Source organism: Nyctereutes procyonoides, unplaced genomic scaffold (assembly GCF_905146905.1).
Source record: "Nyctereutes procyonoides isolate TBG_1078 unplaced genomic scaffold, NYPRO_anot_genome, whole genome shotgun sequence".
In the NCBI taxonomy this organism is placed as follows: Eukaryota; Metazoa; Chordata; class Mammalia; order Carnivora; family Canidae; genus Nyctereutes; species Nyctereutes procyonoides.
The window spans coordinates 63,904,217-63,929,080 of NW_026575046.1; the positions used below are offsets into that span (position 1 = coordinate 63,904,217).

At 54.0% G+C, this 24,864-nt stretch overlaps 2 protein-coding genes across 8 annotated transcripts; one reads left to right on the forward strand and one right to left on the reverse strand.

Annotated features, from left to right (window-relative positions):
- Positions 1 to 216: 216 nt before the first annotated feature.
- On the forward strand, positions 217 to 8,707 carry NDST2 (N-deacetylase and N-sulfotransferase 2). Of its 5 annotated transcripts, none has more exons than XM_055325022.1 (16): positions 217 to 449; positions 1,126 to 1,363; positions 2,633 to 2,671; positions 2,760 to 4,114; positions 4,302 to 4,389; positions 4,702 to 4,856; positions 5,041 to 5,226; positions 5,516 to 5,644; positions 5,776 to 5,958; positions 6,051 to 6,147; positions 6,691 to 6,814; positions 6,953 to 7,127; positions 7,326 to 7,496; positions 7,602 to 7,674; positions 7,880 to 7,985; positions 8,082 to 8,707. In XM_055325022.1, the coding sequence occupies exons 4-16, from the start codon at positions 3,110 to 3,112 to the stop codon at positions 8,140 to 8,142; spliced, it is 2,553 nt and encodes an 850-aa protein (XP_055180997.1). In that variant the 5' UTR covers positions 217 to 449; positions 1,126 to 1,363; positions 2,633 to 2,671; positions 2,760 to 3,109; the 3' UTR covers positions 8,143 to 8,707. The 5 variants fall into 5 exon arrangements, with proteins under 5 accessions (XP_055180997.1, XP_055180998.1, XP_055180994.1 ...); XM_055325023.1 differs by having other exon boundaries at positions 7,883 to 7,985; XM_055325019.1 differs by having other exon boundaries at positions 218 to 449; positions 7,602 to 7,711; positions 7,883 to 7,985.
- A 122-nt stretch (positions 8,708 to 8,829) lies between these two features.
- ZSWIM8 (zinc finger SWIM-type containing 8) lies at positions 8,830 to 23,280 on the reverse strand. 3 transcript variants are annotated; one of them, XM_055325018.1, is made up of 26 exons: positions 22,600 to 23,280; positions 20,269 to 20,422; positions 19,922 to 20,016; positions 19,573 to 19,745; positions 19,289 to 19,396; positions 19,095 to 19,176; positions 18,837 to 18,957; positions 18,404 to 18,605; positions 18,083 to 18,258; positions 16,721 to 17,714; positions 15,821 to 15,952; positions 15,509 to 15,688; positions 15,220 to 15,403; positions 14,912 to 15,010; positions 14,207 to 14,331; positions 13,296 to 13,536; positions 13,037 to 13,195; positions 12,710 to 12,938; positions 12,246 to 12,535; positions 11,867 to 12,090; positions 10,847 to 11,335; positions 10,459 to 10,618; positions 10,155 to 10,331; positions 9,864 to 9,983; positions 9,428 to 9,538; positions 8,830 to 9,307 (listed from the first exon to the last, which is right to left on the reverse strand). In XM_055325018.1, the coding sequence occupies exons 1-26, from the start codon at positions 22,805 to 22,807 to the stop codon at positions 8,847 to 8,849; spliced, it is 5,694 nt and encodes a 1,897-aa protein (XP_055180993.1). In that variant the 5' UTR covers positions 22,808 to 23,280; the 3' UTR covers positions 8,830 to 8,846. The 3 variants fall into 3 exon arrangements, with proteins under 3 accessions (XP_055180993.1, XP_055180990.1, XP_055180992.1); XM_055325015.1 differs by having other exon boundaries at positions 8,966 to 9,307; positions 9,428 to 9,606; positions 10,435 to 10,618; positions 22,600 to 23,276; XM_055325017.1 differs by having other exon boundaries at positions 8,966 to 9,307; positions 9,428 to 9,606; positions 22,600 to 23,273.
- Between the last annotated feature and the right edge of the window lie 1,584 nt (positions 23,281 to 24,864).

Here is a 24,864-nt window from a genome sequence, read left to right on the forward strand (position 1 = left end):
CCCGCTCGGCTCCCCCTGCGCCGGTCGGAGTGGACGAGCCCGTAGCCTGGCCCCGCCCCCGCCCCGGGAGCCCCGGCGCCCGACGCTCGCCGGACTGTGCCACCGGGCGGGGAGGTGGGGGAGCGCCTCTGCGGGCGGGGCGCGCGGCCCGCCGTCTGGGAGGCCGAGGCTGCCCAGGGCGCTGCGGAGGGCGGCTCGGCTGCCCGGCAGCGCGGCAGCGCGGCTGCGAGGCGCGGACTCCGCGGGGACCCGAGCGGGCGCCGCGAGCGGCAGCGCGCCGCCTCCCCCCCCCGGGTGGCCGCGGTGGTTGGGCCCGGCTGCGGCAGAGCGTTCGCTCGGAGATGGCGGAGCCGCGGCGACGCGGCCAGAGGCCCCGAGAGCTGGGAAGCCGGGCAGCCCCGGGACGCGGCGGAGCCCGGGGCCAGCGGGGACGCCGCCTAGTCCGCCGGGTGAGCCGCCCTTGAGGGTAACCACCCCCCCTCAGACTGTGGCCCCCCCCGCGGTCGCCCGCAGTTCCTCCCCTCACACTTCCCCTCAGTGTTGCCACCATCACCACCCGCGGGCTTGTCCCGGGCGGCCCTCGGCGCGGCCCCGCGCTGCCCTCTCCCGCGGCCCTTCCACCCTCCGCCCTCCCGGTTGCCTCAGTGCCCTCGGTGCGGGGCTCCGCCTTCCCTCTGGGCTCTCCCAGCCCGACGCCTGCGTCGATGTCACCCCCGGCTCTCCTCAGCGCGTCCCTTGCCCGGGCTCCCGGCTGGCGCTCCCTTGGCGTCCACCTGTGACCGCATGTACCTCCTCCGCAGGGACCCCCCGCCCGAGCCCCCCCCCGGTGCGCCAGCCCCGCATCCCGTCGTCGCTGCTCGGCGCCCCCTCCTCCGCCAGCGGCCGCAGCGCTCGTCTCCCCGCGCGGGGCCCCCAGCCCCGCCTTCCCGGTCCCTTAGCCCGGGTGCTGTCGCCCAGCCCAGGCCCGGTGACCCCCGCGGTTTCTGCCCCCAAGACCTCCCGGCGCTGCCCACACGCGCAGCACCCCTGCCCCGCGTCCCTGCTTCGGGGTTTGCCATCCCACCCCGCGCTCTACCCCAGTAGCTCCCGGGGCGCCCCTTCCCTGAGTATCGCTGCTGCTTCTAGGTGTGAAGCCGACATGCAGCGGTTTACGAGCACCGGCTGTGGAGCTTGACGGGCCTGACTCTGAAGCCCTCCACTCACTGGGCTGTGTGATCCTGGGCAAGTTACTAAGCTTCTCTGGACCTCAGATTACTCCTGTGTAAAACGGGGATAATAATAGTATCTACTCCTTACCTTACCTCCCAGGGCTGGTGTGAGCGTTAAATATTTGGAAAGCTCTTAGAAGAATGTCTGACGAAGAGTAAGCTCTCAGTAACTATTTGCTGTTTTTCTTACCATTAATGGGTGAGACACCCTGAGTGTTCACTCCCCCCCCCCCGTGATGACTTCTCACTACTCCGTTTTCCCTCCAGTTTCCTTTAACTCTTGAGATTACCCCTTCCCATCACCATTTTGATCCTCCCCGAGCTTTTTTTTTTTTTTTCTCACGTCCATTAATTTGACCCAGGCCAAAGCCCAGCTGTTCTTAAATTATCTCCCAATTCCAAGGAACTCTGTCTCTGCCTAATCACCCCTGAGATGTGTGTGTCTGGGAGGGGGGCAGTAGAGTGGGATTGTCAGTCACTGGCCTTACTAGGAATGGCTGAGCTGGAGAGAGGAGCAGTAAAGCTTCTAGAAGCAGTCTATCTATTTAAGAAAACAGTCTCCAAAATTAGGCCTCCCTGATGTTTTCTGATCACACTGTCCTTACCTCTCTCTTATTGGTTGGATATGACTTAAGTTCCTGTTGCTCTCATCCAGCCCCACTCAGTTTGCTGTTTTTGAAACAGGCTTCAATCCCTCGTGTCTCCACAGTTTAGCTCAGGACCTTCCTGAGCTGTTCAGTGATGAGGATATAGTATCACCTAGGCTAAGTTAGGAAGGAAAGCTAAAGTGATAGAGAGGAGACTCTGGAGTCAGCTCTCCGGGTTATCTCAGGCCCCAGTGATGTGGCCTGCCCTGGGGCTACATTTTTGTCACCTCTCTGACACTGGTGCAGGTGAGGTGAAGGGCAGGGGCTGAGTAATTTTTCACAAGCAATGGAAAAGAGAGTTCCCAGGTTCTGGATTTGGAAGTGAATTGACTGATTACCTAGCAGCATTTCTCTTGCCTCTTCAACTACCCCCACCCTAGCGTCCTCCTGACTGCAAGTTCGTTAGTGCTTTTAGCTTGTGATGTTGGGTTTGATTGATGAGGAAGATTAACAGACTCATGAGTTTCCTCTTATCTGATACTTCGTTGGAGCACGGGACTTGTGGGGCTTTCCGTCCCTCCCTCCCAGGCCGACCAGAGCTCCTGCTGGCTGACCAACTGCTCAGTCTTGGGCTGGGAACTTTTTTCAGAGCAGGTTCATTTTCAGCCTCCTGGACTGTTTGATCTCTTGTTGATGAGATTTATTCCCTTCCAACCCTTGAATATACTGCTCTAGCTCAGAAATTAGCTCAGGAAGGGGAATTTAGACAGTGTTTTCAGAAAGGGAACAAGCTATGAAATGAAAGTATGAGACCCGGATTGTGTTGTTCTTCTGCAGGAGCTTTTTTTGGAAAAGAAATCATCCTGTGAGCAGGAGGTAAGAGAGATGCGTGAAGAGGGGAATGGATTAAAGATACACTTTCAGGTGGAGAAGTAACCCATTGATTTCTCTGTCTTATAAATAGTGAGAGCAGAGATGATGAACTTTGTTAACCTTTGATGTGAGGAGCTCAGCAGGACGGAGAGTGGAACCTCGCTAGATTTGCATCCTGAAGCCATGGAGCAGGGGGCCATGGTGACCTGAGACCAATGGACTCTGTCCAGTTGCCCCTTATTGCCCCTTCTGACTCCCCTACCCTAAAGTAAGGGTACTTGACTCCAGCTTTTCAGGGGACTGACCCTGAGGAAATCCTTTTCCCTTATTTTCCTATCTTTCTACCCTCCTGAGAGAGCCCCAGCCTATAGAACTCCTACCTCCCATCCCCTGAGGTAGTCCCCATCCCTGCTTCCCCTTCCCCGCCTCCCCTTCCCCGCCATGCTCAAGCTGTGGAAGGTGGTACGCCCAGCTCGGCAGCTGGAACTGCACCGCCTCATACTGCTGCTGATTGCTTTCAGTCTGGGCTCCATGGGCTTCCTGGCTTACTATGTGTCCACCAGCCCCAAGGCCAAGGAACCCTTGCCCCTGCCCTTGGGAGACTGCAGCAGTGGTGGGGCAGCTGGCCCTGGCCCTGTGCGTCCTCCAGTCCCGCCACGGCCCCCCAGGCCACCAGAGACAGCTCGAACTGAACCTGTGGTCCTTGTATTTGTGGAGAGTGCATACTCCCAGCTGGGACAGGAGATTGTGGCCATCTTGGAGTCTAGTCGTTTTCGTTATAGCACCGAGCTAGCACCTGGCCGAGGGGACATGCCCACACTGACTGATCATACCCGTGGCCGCTATGTCTTGGTCATTTATGAAAACCTGCTCAAGTATGTCAACTTGGATGCATGGAGTCGGGAACTGCTAGACCGGTACTGTGTGGAGTATGGTGTGGGCATCATTGGCTTTTTCCGAGCCCATGAACATAGCCTACTGAGTGCCCAGCTCAAGGGCTTTCCCCTTTTTCTACACTCAAATTTGGGGCTCCGGGACTACCAAGTGAATCCTTCTGCCCCCCTACTGCATCTCACACGCCCCAGCCGCCTAGAACCTGGGCCACTGCCTGGTGATGACTGGACCATCTTCCAATCCAATCATAGCACATATGAACCAGTGCTTCTTGCCAGCCTTCGGCCAGCTGAGCCCCCTGTGCCAGTACCAGTGCCTCGCCGGACCCGGCTTCCCACTGTCATACAGGACCTGGGGCTTCATGATGGCATCCAACGGGTGCTCTTTGGCCATGGCCTTTCCTTCTGGCTTCACAAGCTTGTTTTTGTTGATGCTGTTGCGTACCTCACTGGCAAGCGCCTCTGCCTAGACCTTGACCGCTACATCTTAGTAGACATCGATGACATCTTTGTGGGCAAGGAAGGTACCCGCATGAAGGTGGCTGATGTTGAGGTCAGTCTTTTTCCTCCAATTTCTTTCCTTAGAAGCTGTTTCAAGCTCTATCCTATCAGACTACCCTGACTCTGAGCTTGTCATCGGTATAATCTCTGCCCTTTTCAGTCAGGAAGTACACTGCTTCTCATTTTTCTTCTGTTTAATGTGCTCTCATGATTTCTCGTGTTCCTACCACCTTTTCCAGGCTCTGTTGACCACCCAGAACAAACTCAGGACCTTAGTCCCCAACTTCACCTTCAACCTGGGCTTCTCGGGCAAGTTTTATCATACTGGTGAGTATTCTTCTGCCCTCTCAGCATATCAGTCTTAGTGTGATCTGTCCCTTCACTGTTCATCTTCCTGGGTAGACAAGTTGGAGAAAAGGGGCAGGGTTTGGGATCAAAATGTTGTGCGGAGCGGGCGGCGGATGTGAATTTAGGTTAGCATGGTTGGCTGGAAGACAAGTTAGCGGGGGGACAGATAGGCTTAGGTAGGCAGAGGTCAACAATCTTGTCCAAAGAATGGAAGGTGGTCAGTATTGTTACGGAACAGAGGAGGGCACAGGGCCCAACCGGCTGTGGTCAGTGGTCAGTGTGTGATCATAGGGACAGAGGAGGAGGACGCAGGGGACGACATGCTGCTGAAGCACCGCAGAGAGTTCTGGTGGTTCCCCCACATGTGGAGCCACATGCAGCCACACCTGTTCCACAATCGCTCCGTGCTGGCTGACCAGATGAGGCTCAACAAACAGTTTGCTCTGGTGAGACACTTGGATCTCGTCCCCATACTTTTGCCCAAAGATAATGCTTCCTTTTCAACCTTCCCCTAATGGGTACCCTTTCCCTACCCTGTCCATTTTTCTTTCCGTGGAGGCATCCCCACCCTCTTTACCCTCTACTCCCTAAACCTCACCAGGTCCTGGTGAGAGTCTATGCCATTCCCAGGAGCATGGGATTCCCACGGATCTGGGGTATGCTGTGGCCCCCCACCACTCGGGTGTATACCCCATCCACACGCAGCTCTATGAGGCCTGGAAATCTGTGTGGGGCATCCAGGTGACCAGCACTGAGGAGTACCCCCATCTCCGCCCTGCCCGCTACCGCCGTGGCTTCATTCACAATGGCATTATGGTGAGGGACCCCCAACACAAACTTGAATCAAACTCCTATGTTTAGACAACCACCACCCTGCATTGACTTCCATCCTATCAACTTCTAGTCGAAGTTTACATAATAGGGGGTAGAGGGGTAAAACATCATAGTGCACATACTAGGAGTTTTATTGGTATAACTCAGTCCTCTACAAACCCAAGGAATCGTAATGCTGTAGGACTTTTGTTCCTTATCTGCTTTTCATTCCACCTTTCAAATCTCATCTCTTCCCCACCCCCCCCCCCCGCCTCCAACCCCCTTCTTCTAGGTACTGCCACGGCAGACATGTGGCCTCTTCACTCACACAATCTTCTATAACGAATATCCCGGAGGTTCTCGTGAACTAGACAGGAGCATCCGAGGTGGAGAGCTCTTTCTGACAGTGCTGCTTAATCCGGTAAGGTGCTGAGAGGAAGGGCTAGAAGACTGGAGGGCTGAAGTGTATGGAGGCTGGGACCTTTGCTTACCAAGTCTGATTCTGAGGTGGGGTAGGCTCTCCAATTCTGACATGCAGGCACCCCCTTACAGATCAGCATTTTTATGACCCATCTGTCCAATTATGGAAATGATCGGCTGGGCCTGTATACCTTTGAGAGCCTGGTGCGCTTCCTCCAGTGCTGGACACGGCTGCGCCTACAGACCCTTCCTCCTGTCCCTCTCGCACGAAAGTACTTTGAACTGTTCCCTCAAGAGCGAAGCCCCCTTTGGCAGGTATGGGTGGAGCTCAGGGTGACCAGAGATGTGATGAGGGCGGGGAGGGTTGAGGAAAAGATTAGACATCTGATTCTTTGCTTCATCTTCAGAATCCTTGTGATGACAAGAGGCACAAAGATATCTGGTCCAAGGAGAAAACCTGTGATCGGCTCCCCAAGTTCCTGATTGTGGGCCCCCAGAAGACAGGTGAATCATCCCTAGCTAACTTCTCTTTCCCTCCCTTACACCCAAAGGATTCTTTGGCCAAAGAATTCCCTTCACATACCCACCCCTCCTTAATCCAGTCTCTTAAGACAGTGTTTCTTAATTCTGGTGGTGCATCAGAACCATCTGTGTTTTGTTTTGTTTTGTTTTTAAGATCCACAAGTGAGGGCACCTGGGTGGCTCAATGGTTGAGTATCTGCCTTTTGCTCGGGTCATGGTCCCAGGGTCCTGAGATCAAGTTCCGTGGGGAGCCTGCTTCTCCCTCTGCTTATGTCTCTGCCTGTGTGTGTGCGAGAGAGATGAATGAATAAAATATTTAGAAAAATCCACAAGTGATTCTGATCCAGTCAAGGCTGAAAACTATTCTAACACTTCCCTGGGCTTCTCTCAGTCTTTGCGTCTCTCATTCTAGTTTGTCCAAAGGGGATATTACTACCCAGAGTAGTTATTTTCTCACCTCCTTAAAGTCCATGTTGTTGATCTGGTTTCTTTCCCACAATAGCCTGAACTTTCTCTCCTGCTTAGGGACCACAGCTATTCACTTCTTCCTGAGCCTGCACCCAGCTGTGACTAGCAGCTTCCCTAGCCCCAGCACCTTTGAGGAGATTCAGTTCTTCAACGGCCCTAATTACCACAAGGGCATTGATTGGTGAGACTGGGACCCTTGGAATGTTTCTCAGAGGAACACTCCCTTCCCTCAAAATACCCCGTTCCAACTTCCACTAGCACAGATGTTTGGCCCCTTCACTTTGCAAATTCTCTGCCTCTCATCTGTACTACTTCCTAGGTACATGGACTTCTTCCCTGTCCCTTCCAACGCAAGCACTGACTTTCTGTTTGAAAAAAGTGCCACCTACTTTGACTCAGAGGTTGTACCACGTCGGGGGGCTGCTCTCCTGCCACGAGCCAAGATCATCACTGTGCTCACCAACCCTGCTGACAGGGCCTATTCCTGGTATCAGGTGAGCCTGAAACTAGGGATACGTTAGGGCTTAAGTGAGAGAAGTGGTGACTGCTAGAGCGACAGAAGGAAGAGGGTAGGGAAACTAAGCCAGTCGCTCTGGGGAGGGGTTCTTATGCTGTTTATCCACCAGACCAAGAGTAGGGCAGAGTAATTCTCAAATCACCCATCCCTTCCCTTCCTATTCCTTGTCCTTCAGCACCAGCGAGCACATGGAGACCCAGTTGCTCTGAATTATACCTTCTACCAGGTGATATCCGCCTCCTCTCAGGCCCCTCTGGCACTTCGCTCCCTGCAGAACCGCTGTCTTGTCCCTGGCTACTATTCCACCCATCTGCAGCGCTGGCTGACTTACTATCCCTCCGGACAGGTACAGTCCCCCAATAGACCCTGTTGGGGTCCCCCTTCCCTTCCTCTTCCTTCAGTCTAGAGGCTTCTAAGGAATACAGAAGAAACCACATCCCTGTCCCTTTAGTTGCTGATTGTGGATGGGCAAGAGCTGCGTACCAACCCAGCTGCCTCAATGGAGAGCATCCAGAAGTTCCTGGGTATCACACCCTTTCTGAACTACACACGGACCCTCAGGTGGGAGAGTATGACCCAGGGGAGGAGGAATCTGGGGGAAATGGGGAAGCAGGTTGACCATGTCTGTTTGGAAGAGATGTGTGTCCCTGTGAGCTGGGAGAGGTAGTGTACATTTCTGGGGTTTGAATTTCCTTTCTCCCTACCAACCAGTGGCCTCTTCTCATCAAGCAGGTTTGATGAAGATAAGGGATTCTGGTGCCAGGGACTTGAAGGTGGTAAGACTCGCTGTCTCGGGAAGAGCAAAGGCCGAAGGTATCCAGATATGGACACTGAGGTAAGTAAAGCCTGGGACAAGGTATCCCTCTCTACCTCTAAGATCTCATCCTTGTCCCACTCCTTACCATTTCTGCCTCCATTTTTCTCCTATTAGTCCCGCCTTTTTCTTACGGATTTTTTCCGGAACCACAATTTGGATCTGTCGAAGCTGCTAAGCCGGCTTGGACAGCCAGTGCCCTCATGGCTTCGGGAAGAACTGCAGCATTCCAGTCTGGGCTGATGTCCGGGCCTCCTGTACCAGCAAAAGCCCCCTGCTTCCCTAAAGGGCAAGCCTAGAGAAGGGCCCACAAGAGGGATAGAGTGGCCCAGCCCCTGCCCCTTCTACCTCAGTGGCCCCCAGGCCTGGGATGGCTGAGAAGGGAAGGGCAGTCCTTTCCCACAGCTCTGGGGTCTTATAAAGGGGCTTCCCTTGATACCCCACATCGTGGTACTAGGCATCTTTGACCCATGGTCTTGGAAGGTGGGCAGGAATGAAAGGGTCCAGGCAGGGTGTAGAGGAACTTATTAATCCAGTGATTTCCCTCTTCATCCTCAGCAGTATATCTATACCTGACTATGGGAGGGACCCCCTACTGTGGGATCAATGGGATCTACCTGTGGCCCGGCCTCCCTAATGTCATTCACATTGAATGGGGACGAGGCCGGACAGTGGCTCATAGAGCTAAGTATGAGCCCTAGCTGTGGGCTAGAAATGTCCTTAAATAAACATCCTTATTTTTCTGTTTTGTCTGCCTCACTGGAGTGAGAGGAACTTAGACTAAAGCAAGTATCAGTCTTTTCCCCCACCCCGGTTCAAAGCTCATCTGCACGTGGAGGGAAAGAAGGCAAAGGCCCAGGCAGACTAGAGTAAAAAAGGAGTTTATATATTTATAAATGCCAAATAAATACCAGAGGCCACCCAATGCCCCCTCCCAGACAGGGCTGTCTCCCCCAACCCTAAGGTTCTAGGGTCTGAGACATCTTGGCCCCAAGCTACAGCCCAAGAGCAGCTGCCAGTCTGGGCTACCAGAGAACTGAGTGGGGATGATCTGTCCAGCCAAGATTCACTCCCTCTGTGTGAGGGGCCCCCATAGCCACAGGCCTGTGTCCCTGTATAGGACCGTAGAGGGGCCAGACTCATGGGGAGAAGGTGGTCATCTCGAGGGAGACCCGCTGCCACAGCTCCTTGGTCTGTTTGCTGCGCTTGAGGTTCTGCAGGATGTCGTTGAACTGCATCATGCCCATGGGTGTCAGGCAGAAGGCGCTGCGGGCACTGCGGATCGCGTTCACAAAGTCGTCGTAGTCGGCAGGGGTCAGGTGAATCAAGCGGTGGTGGATGTACTAGAAGAGGATGAGCCACTAAGCACAGAACCAGGCCCATCCTCCCTAGCGCCTGGGGTAATCTGTTCCCTGCCTACCCAGGAAGTGCTCTGCCCTACTCCATACTTCCTAGGTTGTCACCTGCATGTATGCCTGCTGGCAGCGCTGCACCAGTTGGTGGAAGGCCGGGGCACGCAGGTGGTTGTGGGCATGAGCAGGGCTCAGCCGCTGCAGCGTCTCCATGACGATCTCCTGCAGCACAAACGGGCTCAGCACCCCCTTGGCTGCCCCCACACAGAACTGGTGCACGTAGTTCACTCCTGGGGGGCAGGGGGAGGGGCATGAGACGGGGGTGGCCACCTCTGCCCTAGGGACCCAACTTTTATCTCTCAGCTCTGGCCTGGCAGAGAGCCTCCCTCCACCCTAGGAGCTGAGGTAACCCCCCCACCCCCCGCGCACGCACACATACCCGACCAAGGCCTCAACTCTGAGCAAGAGCTAGGAAGGAGGTCTGGGATAGGAAGGTGGGGGAAGCGGGAGGGGGGCGGACAATGGTCCTGGGGAGAGGAGGTGTTACCCAGCTTTGCTGCCAGCCCCAGCAACCATTTGACATCATCAGTGTAGGGGGGGGAGCGGGAGAAGTTGTTGGGGTGATCATTGTGTGCTCTGCGACCCAGCATCTCCAGTGCCAGCATTCCTGGGAGAAGAGGGTGGGCACACAGTGGGGGTACATCCTTTTTCATCCTCTACCCCAACATGGTACACCTGACCCCACAGTAAACCAATTAAGAGCTGTGGGGAGGGAGGTGTCGCTGAAGAGCCTGTGGCACAACTGCAGGTTGGGGCATAAAAAGGGACCTCCTCTCACCAACACGGTAGGCAGCGTGCAGGTGGTGCAGGCTGTGTGGGTTGACGGGCTGACTGTGTGTCTCCTCCTCGGGTGGTGGAAACCCCCCGCTCACCAGAGGGCTGGGCTGTGTAGTCAGGGCAGGCAACGAGGCACCCTGGATGGCTGGAAACGTGGATGCTGGATGGACACTGCTCACTGAGGGTGGGATGAAAGCCAGATGAGGAACTCCCGGGCCCAAAAGGGGACAGAGAGGGTTCCTCCCCCAACTCCCTGCCCTGTGTACCTCCCCTCCATTCACCTGTTCCCTGTCCCCACAACTCACAGGCCACACTGGTGGGCAGTGGGAGCCCTGGCTCTGTGTGGTAGGGATGTACTGTGATGGGTGCCATGGAAGGGACGGGGAAAGACACAGCAGTGGCAGCAAGTGAGGGGGGAGTCACTGAGTAAGGGTACTGAGCCCCCAAGAAGGCAGGATGTACACCCTAAAGACAGGGAGAAGAGAAGAGAATTCTATTAAGATGTAGCTCTCCCCCTTGGTCCCACAACTGGTGTCCCTACATTTTTTTATCTTAGTTGGCTGGCCTGGGTCCCCCAGACCTCCACCACCTCACCAGGACAGCCCTAGGACTCTCCCAGAGGACCCCACTCCAACCCCACACGAACCCTCAATGTTTTTCCACCTGCCCAACCCCCCAGAACACTGGTCTCACCTGTGGGTATGCAGAGCTGGGCACAGGGAAGACGGCAGGCCGGGGCATATGAGGCATTGGGTGGGCAGGGTGTGCTGGGTGGGTGAGGTATTGAGGGCTGCAGGGCAGGTGGGGCTGTAGAGCAGTGTAGGGGTGCAGGCCAGGGGAATGACCATGCCCCAGTCCTGGACCTGGATATAGACTGGACCCCACTGAGATGACTGGCACCACTGTGGCTGCTGCTGTCACTGCTGCCGCTGCCACTGTAACCGGCTCAGTCCCTGGGCCCCCCCTGCCCTCAGGCAGCCCCCGCCCAGCCTCCCCAGCTGCCCTGATCCCACTGGCACTACAGCTTGTAGCCCCTTCACGGGCTGTGGATGAGCCACCTGCTGTTTGCTCATATAGCCAGAACCACTGGTGAGCAACCTCAAACAACACTTCGGGGTATACACCCCCACCCTTTGCCGCCTCTTCCACTGCCATGCAGGCCTTCTCCAACATCAGGTTATCCTGGAAGGGAGGGACACAGAGGGTTAATGGGAGGGGCTTCCCTCAGGGTCGCTCTTAAATGACATTCCACCACCTCTGAGTTGGCTGGTTCCCGGGGAGGCATCAGAGGTCAGGCCAATGCTCAGAGTCCGTGTCAGAGTAATGAGTGCTTCACACAGACGCTGAACAAACAACTGACCAGTAGAAGACCCAGGTTATAGTCCTAGTTCCAAACTAACTTACACCCCCTCCCATCCAGTTCCACTGTCTCCCTAAAGTCTGCCCTGAGTATTCCAGCCTGCTGATCGCCTCCATCCCTAAAGCACAGGCCTTCATTTCCTTAAACTATAAAATAGGAATAATCCTAATCTCAGAGTCATATGGTGAAAGAAGAAATGGATGTGAAAGTGCATTAACAGCACAACAGGACAAATGGGATAATGTGTGAGCTCCAGGACACAGGAATCAAGAGCTGAACTATTGATTTTCCTCATGCCCAAAGTCCCTGCCCAGATGCCTCAAAGCAGGTCCCCAGATTGCCCATAGAAATACCTGCTCCTTGCACTGCACCAGGGCCCGCTGGATCTCATTAGGGTTCAATGCATGGGCATGAGGCAGGCAGCTGAGGGCTAGCTCCGCCGCTGCCCTCACCATATTGGAGTCTCGTGCCCGTGATGCCCTGTCAGCCAGGGATGCAACCTCAGGGGGTGTCAGGTGTCCATCCCAGCACTCTACCAGTATAGTCAGAGCTGCACTGCCAATCTCCATTGCCTGACCTTCAGGGAAAGGAGCAAAAATCAGAATGGGGTGAGTACGGGCACCTCTGGGGAGTGCAAGTGGTGTCTGAGATCAGTAATTCCACGAGGATAAGACTCTCAGCTCTATCAATAAATCCCCCCCTCCCATACCCAAATCAAGACACTGGGTTTACCTGTAATCCAGGAAACGTGGGAAGAATAAGTACGTGAGAGCCAGTTGGGAGAAACAAAGTTGTGCAGGCCAAGGGCATAAAGCCCAATCTCGAAGGCGCAAAGGTGCAGGTTGCGGTGAGGACCCTGGTGGCCCCCTGAGGAAGATGGATGTGTGAAAATGGAAGTGCTGCTGTTGCCCCCTGCCTTGATCAGCACCGTCTTCGCCAACTCGAAGTAGAAGTGTGCAGCTGCCTCTGATGGCTGATTGGGTACATGGGGGGCATGACTCTCGGGACGGCGGCCCTTGTACCTGAAGGGGCAATGGGGTAGGGACGGGGATTGGGGTTTCTCTGAAATGGGTATCCAGGTTGTTCGGGTAAGACCAGGGTAAGTGGGGTTACGGGGGAACATTAGCTGGATTACACTAGGGATGTGGCTCTGAGGGTGGGCCAGAGGAGAGGAGATGGGTATTTCTTCCACTGACCTGCCAACCTCAACGGTCTTTGCCCGGGCCCCTCCACTGGCACTGGCCCGGCGACTTCCACTGGAGGACGAGGAGCCCAGGGAGTCCGAGGAAGAACTGCTAATGCTGTCACTGTCCTGTCCTCGGCCCCAGGAGGTGGGGGCCCAGCCCCCTCGAAGTGGCCTCCGGCTTAAGGTGGGGGAGCTGTCCGACGTCGTTTCGGGGGCACTGCTGTCAATGCTGGCCATGCCTAACCCCCCAAGACAAGTCAGTCTCAGAAGCCAGAAGTTCCAGAGTTCAGACTTCAGGAATATCCTTCCCTCCATGTCATCCCACAGGCTGTCATACCTGTGTGTTTCTTCTTAGGCCGCCCTGGGGAGCCCCAGCCCCGTCCATTGTAGCCTCCACGACTGCCGAGTGCCAGGCGGCTAGGAACCTTCCCTTCTGGCCTTGGGGTCAAGGCTGCCTCAGATGGGAGACCCTCACAGGGAGAATGTGGGGAACTTTCTAGGTGGGAGAAAATAGGACATTGGGATGAGCTCAGGAAAGGGGACCCCAACATGGTTCCTATACCATTCATCCCCCCTGCCCAGTGCCCCCACCTCACCAGGCACATTCTTCTCTGTGAAGCCCTCAGTGGGGCCTGGCCCAGTCCCTGCCACACTCCCTGGCTGAACAGGCCCTGCAGAGCCCGAGGTCAGTGGTTGCAGGGCCCCTGGGGCAGATGGGCCCCCATGCTTTGAAGGAGACCTCTGGCTGGCTGTGGCTGGGCGGCTGGATGAGTAGAACGAACTCAGTGTTTGGGGCTTATGCGTCTGGCTCTCTCGGTCCAAGAGTTTGTCTAAGATCTGAGAACAGAAGCAGACAAGATGCCCTTTAGCTCCTGACTTCTATTTCTATTTACCTTCCTCTCTCTTTGAAACAGCTTCCAGAAGCCTTCCCCAGTTACAACCATAGGAGGACCCCCCCATCCCCCAGATAGGGGCTGGCTTACGTATCTTGGTATCCTAACACTTAACCATAGGACTGAGTATATGGATATTCAATAAATATGAAATAAACGTTAAAACTGACTTTATGCCCTTTGCTTTTCTTCTTCCACCCCCTGCCCAAGCACTCCTTTGAGACCATTAGTCTTCTTTTTTAGTTAGTGGTTTTTTTTGTTTAGTTTTTTAGAGGGAGAGTGTGTGTGTAAGTGGGGTAGGGAGGGCCAGAGGGAGAAGAGAGAGAGAATCCCAAGCAGGCTCCATGCCCAGTACAGAGCCTGACACAGGGTTCAGTCTCATGACCTTGAGATCATGACCTGTGCTGAAATCAAGAGTCAGACGCTCAACCAACTAAGTTACTCAGCAACCCCCGCCCCCCACACCCTATTTGGTCTTACTCTTTATGAAGTGTCCCCAGGATTCTCCATTAATCTCCTATGGGCAGTATAGCCCTTTCCTTATTGTACTGGAATCCCCTGAGAAAGATGGTAAAATTTGCTGCCTGTCAAAATCCCAGTACCTCTGTCCCTACCTTTTTAAGCTTGGCTTGGTCATCCTTGTAAGTGATCATTAGAGCCAGTGCCAGGTCACCCTTCTCCCGACGTGTGCCTTCACACAGGAGGGGATGCTCTGCCTCACTCACTGTTGTTTTCATACCTGTGAGAAGAAGGGTCTCATAGGGACTGAGAATGGCCATAACTCCCAAGATGCCAAAGGTGAACAGGCCGGGGCTACTGAGTCAACCAGCATATGACATAAGGAGTTCTGATCCAACCCACATCCCCTGAGGAAGGTCCCCACCACTTATTATACCCAGCCTTAGCTCCGATCTACCCACTCATAAGGTAGAGCTGGCCCACTCTACCTTCATAGCATATCCATCATTTCAAGGAAGTTGGACTCCTCACTCTCATGAAGACTCAATTATCCCTGTTTTTATTCATGGTCTTTTGTCCCTCTACCAAAAACCTAACTGATCTTTTAATCTACATTCCATATTCTATATCCTCCTGGAGTCCTTCTCCTAGATTTTTGTTTTGCTGCTCTTATAACACCCAACAGCCATAGCACACATTTTGTTCCTAAATTCTTGACTGTCTCATAGGCAGTACTTGGCTTATACACGTCATTCTGGCTGTCCCACTGCTATACAGCCCATTCAAAACAGGGCCACATCTCACACCCTTCATGGCCACAGGTTTAGCTCATAGTTGTGCTCAAGATAGTCTAGACTCACCTAAGGCAGCAACTGCTGCTTCAAATCCCAGCTCCTCATCCCCAGGCATCTCGTTGTTCCAGTTACGACTTGGAGGCCGGGAACCCGTGGGAGAAACCACTGGATGAAAGTTGAAGTCAGTCAGCCAGACAGAAGCATCATGGGGAAGAATAAAATGTAGGGAACCCAAGACCCTTATCATTCCAGACCTCTCATGAAGCTGCCTGATGGGTCCCAAAGGCAATTCAGAGCTTTGGGCTCTTGGTTTCTCCTGAGAGAAAACTACTCCTACCCAAGATTCCTACTTGCTATAAAGTCATGCACCGTACCTGGAGCACAGAGAACGTCAAAGATGAAACTGGCCAACATGAGAGGCAAAACAGGCCGATAGTCACAGAGTGTCCCCTCCCGAAGCTCCTCTGCCCGGCACCGCATGGTACTCATCTCACTTGGACCCAGAGGAATCTTCTTGAGCAGGGCAGCCACCTCAGACTCCTGGTATGCCAGCTTCACCTAACAGCATAAGCACAGCTCAGACCTCTGTTGTGCCAGTGCACATCAAGCCGCAGGGCTCTGAGGAGATTGCAGTACAAGGCTCAGATAGATAGAACCTCTGACCTCCAAGGCCTTGGTAGAAGCTGGGGGCCGCTGTAGCTCCAAGGCAAACATGCCAACTCGGAAGGCCAGGTTGTGGTGCTCTGGACGTTCACTTAGCACTGTTAATAGGAAGGCTGCCTTGGTCAGGGTGTTGGTGGCCACCCAGGTCTGACGGCTCGTAGATACCTTGTTCTTCTTGCCCTAAAGAAGTAAGTGCAAGGAGGGAGGCTGATGAGTCTGACTCATCTTGGTGGAGTGAGAAGGAGGCTCTCACTTGGGGTGGGGCATAGAAGAGGGTTGGGGCAAGTGGGGAGGTAGGTGGGAGTCTCTCACCTTGGCAGGGGGCGGCTCTACCTTGAGGTCGGGTGGGTTGGCTAGCAGGTCCTGGGCAAGCTCCACGGTGAGGCGGGAGGCCTCACTGCTGTAGCCATGCGCATGCAGGGCCTCAGCACAGGCAAACAACACCTGGGGAGGACATGGGCCGCACAAAGGCTGAAGCCCTAACTTCCAGGGGCAGGACACCATACTCACTCATGCGGCACACATCCCACGAGTCCTTGCTATATGCTAGGCCCTCTACTGGTCCTGGGTATACCACAGGAACTCACAGTCTGATTAGAGAAACAGACACACAAACACACAAACCAGCATGAAGCCAGCTACCACTGGGAAAGGTCGAGAGGGGAACAGGTGGGAAAAGATACCTCACTGGGACCTGGGGTGGAGAAGCAATCTCAGGGAAAACTCCCTAGAGGAAGGGATCTCTGAGATATCTGAGACCTGAGGAAGGAACAGGAACTAACTGGGTAAAGTGAGGGAGAACATTCTACACAGAAAGGCCAATCTGTGCAATATAAGGATGCAAGAAAAAGCATGGCAAGCTAGAGGAATGGTTCAGCTGACCAGTATAAAGGACAGAAGAGCTGGATGAGGCTGCAGAAGCACACAAAGATCGGACCAAGTAGAGCCTCACAGGTCATGCCAAGGACTTTCACTTTTAAACTCAGGGCAGTGAGAAATCACTGAATACTTTTAAGCATCAGAGCGACACAACCAGACAGCCCAGGAAAATCAACATGGAAGCAGTGAAGAGAATGGATGGTAGGCAGGAGGGCCAGTTAGGAGCCCCACCACAGGATTCTAACAGCCATGCTCCAGTCCTGACACCCCTGACTAGAGCCAGACAGCCCCTCTCCCAGCTGTGGCTAAGGAGCACCCTCAGCGTCCTCTCACCTCCATGCGGCTCTCCTGTTCCAATGGCTTCAGCCCGGCAAACAGGTCGTGCTCCTCCCCGGCCCCGCCCTCGGCCTTCTCTTCCTCGCCCCCAGCCCCATCCTGGGCATTCAGATAATATGCCTGGTAGTCATCATCCTCCTCTCCGACTGCAGTGGCTGCCTCTTTGGTTTTGGGGAGCCCATTGCCACTCTCATCTGTGGAAGGGAGGTCATCCCGGGTACAGACCTCCCCAGGCAACAGGCCACGGGGGCCAGCAGAGGCTGTGGGCGGCTCAGGCCCTTCTGAGAAGTACACACCACCATCTTCTTCGTAAGTATCTGGGGGCTCAGGAAGGAAGGTGGGTGGACCTCGGGAGCCACCAGCAGGAGGGCAGGGTGGCGGGCTCTCAGGGAATCCACCAAAGGTGCTGGCCTCTGCACCCAGGGCCAGGCTGCTGTCATCCAGGCTCATCTCGGCCAGATCTGGCTCCAGGGAGCTGTCTTCACTGCTCAGCCGTCGCTTGCTGCCGCCGCCTGCTGAGCCCTTGCCCCCACTGCCAGCCCCACCCAGTGCCTTGGCTTTGCCCCCACCTGGGCCCATCTTATGCAGGGCCTTATCTCCCCCCTCCGCAGAGAGGCGGCGGGGACCCCTCTGCGACGAGGGGACCCCCTCACCCAATCCCTTGCGCTTGGCCCCCGGCTCCTTGGGCCGCACAGCTGGCTCAGAAGGGAGAGCTCGGGGCCGCTCCCGGGATTCCTCCAGGCCCCCAGGGCGGGAGGCACCTGGCCGAGATGGCAGGGCCCGGGCCCAGCACAGCGCCAACTTCCGGTCAGTGCCGCTGTAGGTGACACCGGGAAGTGGGTAGGCCTCTTCCCAGTTGAAGTAGCAGGCCTCCACTGCTGGCCGGAAGCCAGGGAAGAGCCGCTCCAGGGTCTTTTTGTGCTGTCCCCGCTTCACATTCTCAATCACCTTCAGCTGCCACTGGCGTAGCTGTGCACACAGTTCCCGGCGACTGTGGGAACAAAGTTGGGGAGGCTGCAGGGGGGCTACATTCTGCCCTGAGAGGGGATGGAAGGAGACAGAGCCGGCACAAACCCCAGAAGGGGGGCCCAAAGAAGGCCCCAGGGAAGCACTGCTCCAAACAGCCCGTACCCATCACTCCAACACTTAGGCATCTGGGAAAGCGGGAGCTATTTTGGGGAGGGAAGGAAGAAAGCCTCTCAGAAAAAGAACTCCTAAATTTCCAGCAACCCTAATACTCAGCACCTGCCATTTCCTGAGGACTAGAAGAGAACACGTCTATGGGTCCGGGAGATGAGGGCTCGGTCTGTCTGGGCTGGCCCGGGATGGGTGCCATGGCGAGCGTGGGGAGAGACTCACCGCTGGGGACTGAGTGCAGGGTCCAGAACAGCTAGCCTCCACAGGGTGACCATCTCGTCACACATGCTGGCACACGCATGGGCGGCCACCTCCGACTGCCCATTGCTGCGGCCCGTGTGCCCACTGGCACTGCTGTGTGAGGCTGAGGTGCGCACGCTGTACCACCAACCCGTTATCTGGAAACAAAGAGGGCCCCGAGATGCACCTAGCAGCCCGGAGAAAGAAAGAGTGGCGCTCCCCAGTGTCCCCAACAGGAGGGAGGCGAGGGTAAGGGAAGGAGAAAATGAACCACAGCGGGGCTCGCCAACCCCGGAGGATTACCTGTTCATAGGTGAGGCACTGGTCAGTGAGGATCTCCAACAAGGGGGCAGCATTGCTGTCCCTCCGTTTGAACATCTCCCGCACGATGCTAAGTAGGTTCCAGACCCCCTCTGGCTCGCGGCCCCTCAGAGGGCGCAGCAGACAGGCCCACTCGGCAGCAGCCGGAGGTTCCGTGGAAGACAGATACATGGAGTTCACGTCACTGTGAAGGCAGTGGGTGGAAAATGCTAACCCTGAGATAGGTCGCATGAAACAAGAGAAAGTGCACCAGGGCTTTGACACAAAAGGGGTCCTGACCCCAAACATGGAGGGGGGGGAAGGACGATACAACAACAATTCTTGATCCACAGGTATTAACAGAACAAAGGATCTGTCAACAGCCTGAAGGACGCTCCCCTGCACCACAGACACAGGCGTGAAGCGATCCATTTACCTGAAGACCACAGGCGAGGGTCCACAGAACTTGTGCAACGTCTTCTTGATGTTGTCAGTGAGTGTGGATTCATCCAAATACCAAGTACTCTGGTCAGAGGCGGAGGGCCCTGCTGTGGGGTCTGGGGGTGACAGGCAGTCAGTTACCTAGAGATAGGGGCCTGGATTCGCCTGACAGCAGCAAGCTGTTTTTAGTCAGCGGTGCTCTGCGCTACCAGCTTGTTTTCTTCCCACTGCCCTTCCTTCTCTCCACACTCACCGGGGGCTCCACACACGGTGTTGATGGCCGTGGACTGCGAAGAGAGGAGTTCATCCAGAAGACGCTGGGCTGTGGGGAGGATCTGAGCGGGGAAAGGGACAAAGGCACAGATGACCCCAGGAGGCACTGCTCTAACATGAAGACTCAAGCGCAGTCCTGAGCTCTGGGGCTGGAGGAGGGCGTGCCTCACTCACCTGCTGAGGGAGTTCACTGATGAGGTACTGGGCAAACTTCTGCAGCTGGTCCCTCTGCAGCCGAGACAGGGACTCTGAGACTGGGGCACGCAGGCAGACTGCAGAAGCCTGAAGGGGACACGGAGAGAAATAGAACAAGCTGAGAGAAGGCTTGCTGACGCCAGAGCCGGGGAAAGACAGGCAGATTCAGGGAGGCGAGGGGGCTCACATTGTGGCCAGGCATGCAGCAGAGAAGGGGGGGATGGAGCGTAGGATAGGGCCGGGATAAATTGGGAGGGCCTCACGTTGTGGATGCGGAAGAGACAGAGTGCCACGACATGAGTGCACCATTTGGCCCCAGCCCCACAGGTGCAGCTGCAGGAAGTGACCCGGCAGCGGTCAAACATCACAGCCACGTTGTAGGCCCCTTTGGGGGGGACCATCTGAGGTGGCACCACTGTAGCACTCAGGTGGAACCCTGGGAAGAAACATGGGTATGGTCAGGGAGAGCCATCGAGACATAATTCTCTGCCCTCAACCCTGGCCCTGCAGTTATCCTGACGACATGCTCTGGCTTCTTGCAGTAGGTCCTTCATTCCTAACACAGGGGATAGGAGGAGCAGGGGGTGCCACAGGGCGCAAGGGGACCCTTACCTATCTGCAGTGGGTCTTTCACAGCCCTCATGCGGAACAGCTGATCCCCTCGCTGGAACTCGTCCGCACTGCCATTGGCCAGGCAGGAATACAGCCTGATAGTGAAGAAGAAGACACAGCCACAACTCAGCAAATACCCTTCAAGAGACCCTGTCAGAGACCACAATGCCCTGGGCACTCTCTCCCCAGTGTCACTCCCTCTTAGGGAAAATCCCAGGCACTCTCTCCTCCCCTTGTCGTCTTCTTACCACAGCCCCAAATACAGTATCTCCTTTGTTCTGTAGGAAGCCCAGCACACAGTGTGGAATATCAGGACCCACTCCCCACCATCAGTCCTTTAGCCTCACCGGATATCCTCTTCATTCTCAGGGAAGCTCCAAAAAGCAATTCGGAGCTGTAGCTGCTCAGGCACTGGGGGATAAACTTTCTCCACCACTTCAAATGGGATATGAAATGCCACCTGCTTTGCTGATAGCTCCACCAATGGGATCACCAGTCCATCTTGGAAACAAATGTTTGGGTGAGGGTAAAGAGAAGGGGAAATGAAAAGGGCCATGATTACTTGGCACCAATGCCAGTGCCTAACTTCTTGGGCCCCACTTCACTATGAAAGAAAGGGGAGATCTGGATGAAAAACCCAGGGACATTTCAGTTAGGATACATTAACCCTTAAGGCTCCATCTGGGGGAGGGGAGCTAATCAACTGCAACCAACAGCCTGCTACCTAAGGTCAGAAGAGAAGTTACCAGGGATATCCCAGAAATTCCTGGCCAAACAGGTGTGTTCCAAGATCCTAGCAAGTAACCGCTCTCACATGGCTCGGCATCTAATTTCCCTCATACCTAGCACTTTAGATTCATATTACATTGTTAATGTCTCTTCCTCTGACATTCTCTTCTCTAGTTGCTTTTTTACTATCCCTTTTTCTCTAGATGACTCTAGACCTCTACCTAAGGAGTGAAGATAGGCCAGGGCTCAGAGGAGTTAAGAGAGAGAGGTCCAGTAAAAGAGAGACTGGATGTCCTCTGGCACACCTGAGCCTTGGCTTCCTACAATGCAAGCCTGGGAAGGGGGGGGTGGGGAGGAAGATGGGTTATCCTAGGAAAACCTAGCTACTGCTCCTGTAATCACCTGCAGTAGGCTGGAGTTGCTACTCAATGTTTCCTGCACTGTTGTACTCAAAAAGTGATGAAACAAAAACAGATTGCAAACGTATCTCACCAAATTGCTAATCAGAGTAGAAGACAGATCAGAAAATCATGGAGCTGAAAGAAACCTTTTTAAAAAAAGTTAATCTCCTTATTTTACAAGTAAGCAACTGGGGGTAGCCTGGGATGGCAGGGGGTTTGGGGAAATGACATGCTTTTCTAGATTTTAACCTATTCAGGAAAATACTGATATGCTGAAAATTTTCATCAACATGACTTCAGTTACTTCCCTCTAAGCCCCAAGGCTACCCATACATGCAAATGTGAGAAAAGCAAAGAAACCATAGAAGACCCACAGTGAAACTGCCTATGATCTTTGTGGGCATGTGGGTGTGTGTACACAGAACATACTCCACCTCTCCAACTGAAGTTGAACACTACCACTCCTAACAAGTCACATGTGTACATTTCTCTCTGTCCCAGTGGTGCTAAAAGTGCTAAAAATCTCTGCAGGGCAGTTTGGAAAACAGGACTCTTGGAATGGCTGGAATAGAATCACACCCCCAAATGCCGAAAAAAGTCAGCTTGCATTGAGGCCCAGGACAAAAACTGTGCCGTGAGGAAGGCAGGGAAAGGATGTGGTGAGTCTTGAGGCTGTGGATCTTCACTTATCCTCACTCTCCCCTCAATCCCCTTTAATTAAAGGAAAAATCTTCACAGCACTGCTCAGTTAATTCACTGAAAGACCCAAGGATGAAAGAAGCTTACTGCAAAAAAAAAAAAAAAAAAAAAAAAAAAAAAAAAAAAAAAAAAAAAAAAAAAAAAAAACCAGTAAGAGTGTTTCATAAGGAAACTCTAGAAACAATTACCTACACTCTTCCCCGGGGTCCCAGATGATAGAAATCTAAGGCTCTAATCCAGCGGTCCCAGCCTGGGCTCCTGACAGATGTTCAACATGGTTGGGAACCAAGCCTCTGATCTGAACCTATGTAACTATGGAATCTCCTCTCACAGGCCAGTTCACCTACACTTTCCGCTGGATGGAACCCCTTCCTGGTGTAGCCAGGATCAGAGACTGTCATCGCCCTTAACAGGAAGTTCCCAACGCACTTTGCAATGGGGTCGACACACCTCAAGTGGTCCCTTCTTCACGATCCACCCCCTACCCGCCTTCTCTTCTATTTTTCTGGCTCGCCACGGGCTGAACTCGGTAAGTATTCCCAAAGTCAGGGGTTTTTTTTTTTCTCCTACCCCATCTCTAAGACAAATGAACCACAAAAGATGTACTTTGTCGTTAATCCTACCCACCGGAGGATTTCCCAGCCCTCACTCCCATACACACGCACACAGGCGCGCGCGCGCTCGCGCTGGCGTGGAGGAGCCAAGCCCAGGAAGACTGGAAAAGCGAGTCCAGAAGTCCGTTCCGAGCTTGGGACAGCTCGCGGCCGGGACAGCTCCCGAGCAGGGACAGCTCCCCAGCAAGGCCCGAGCAGAGCCAGCCCGCTCCCTTCCCCCTCCGCTCACCCTCACCTCGCATTCTGGTACCGCCGCTGCCACCGCCGCCACCGCCGCCAGTGGGGGAATTGGGCCCCGCGGACTGTTTGCGCCATCCCCGCCAGTTCTGGCAGAGGCTCTCGGCCTCGGAGATGAAGGAACAGAGCGAATCCTCCTCAAAGCGGTCCGAATCTTCGAATGAAAAGCGCTCCCCGTCCTCCCATTCCGCGAACATCAGCTCCATGGGGCCTGCACCCCCCGGGGCCGGGTCCCCCCCCGCGGATCCGGGGCCTGGGCCGCCGGCCGGGGGCTGAGGGGAGGCCCGGGGCCTGAGGGGCGAGCCGGGGCTGGGGGTGGCCGGGGCGCTCAGGGCGGCCGTGCCGGACGAGGATCTCAAGCCTGGAAGGGATATGGAATCGGGCCTCGCCCAACTGCGAGGTGCGAACAGGGATCGTGGCCAGTATCCGAGACTCCGGGCCCGGACGAAGCGCTCGGCAGCCGGGGCCTCTCGGCGGCTGCGGCGCCGCCTCCCCCATCAGCTGATCTGAACTTCCGGCCGCGCCGGCCACCACCACTTCCGCCCTCGCGCGCTTGGGAACCGGACCCGGGACCGGCAGATGTAGAGGACCTGTCTGTCTAATTACTGCACTTCCTGCCTTTTTTTCTCGAACCCACCCTCGGATACCGTAAGAGGAAATCAATACACAGAGGAATATGAAATGACTACAGATCCCAGCAATAACTCGGCGTCCATAATGTCCCCGAGGAATAAACAGCCGCCATGAACGCCGGGAAACGTAGGCTGTCAAGCGATAACACAGAAACTATTAGGTGGAGTTTACGGTTTTAACTCCGGATAGGCCCTGGGGCCGCATAACCTTCTGGGAGTTGTAGTCCAGAAGCCTGCATTCCATCATACTTTTTAATAGGGTCTCTTCAGGGAAGCACCACGAGAAGAATGCACTTGATTTCAGGAAATGGTTGTACGGTTTTGTCAGTGGGTCCTTTTTTTTGTGCTACGGACCCTTTGGCAGCCTGGCAGTCTTTAGACCCCCCCTTCTCCAGTTGTTATAAATGCACAAAATAAAACTTAAAAATTACAAAGGAAACCAATTATGTTGAAATACAATTGCCAAAATAATAAAACAAATTTGTAACACACTGATACTTTATTTACACGTTAAGACCCAAATACAGTAATTTTGAAGCTAGTGATGGGTATAAATGATATTGAGGTATCTGCAATCTACTATATGAAAATATGATTTCACATAGGTATTGCTGACATACTGTGGTATGTTTCCCTCACTCCTAACTGAAGTGCTAAATTTCAGTTAAAGACAAAATTTCTTTACCATTTATGTCCACAGAACTCAGGTCCATCCCAAAGTGCATAGGCACTGGGCTTCTTCCTACAGCCAAGAGCCTCTGCTTTCAGAACCAGGCAACTGCCCAGTGCTTTATCCATGGGATATGAGGACTATAGGAAGAGGTAGCTGTGGGGGTCAGGGAAGTAAGACCCCTTCTTTATCTTAATAATTACCCCATAGGAGCTTTAGAAACCCCACTGATCCCTTTGTCTATTTAATGCTCTAATATATATAGAAAAGGTTAGGTTAGTTATGCCTGAAAGGGCAGAGGTACCTAAAATGCTACACAATTGTTTCTAATATCAAGGGGTCACAGAAGTTAATGCCTTCAGCAACTAGGGAGGTAACTTAATGAGAGAAGTGAACAGGTGATACAAAAAAGATAACTGCCAAACAAGTTTCAGTTTTACCATTTGGGAGAGGCCAATGCCAGGTACCTGGGGAAGGGAGACAAATGATAATCAGCTCCACTTAATTATTGCCATGCAGGAAGAAGAAACTGGTGTTGCCAGATCCTTTTTTTTTTTTATGGAAAGCTAAAAAGTGGATTTTTAATAACATTTTCCTATTTTTGAAGGTGGTCATCTAATTTAAAAAATTTTTTTTAATTGTGTTGGCTAAATAAAATACATCTGCAGTAACTTTGGTCACCAGTTTGTGAACTTTTGATGATTCTGGGAGCATCCAGGGGCTATACACAAAATAGGCAGTCACTAAATACTTACCAAAAAACCCTCTGCATAGGCAGACTTCAACTCCCTTATTGCATCTGAAAGCAAGGGCACTAAATAGTGTAAGGCCTTCAAATGCAGAGCAAGAATAAATTTGTCCTGCTCCTGGGGCAAATCAGGGAGCAAAGAACTTCCAAAGTCTTGGGGAGGATACAGAGTTCAAGTATGGAAGGAGAACCTAATCTACAACAAAGGCCAAG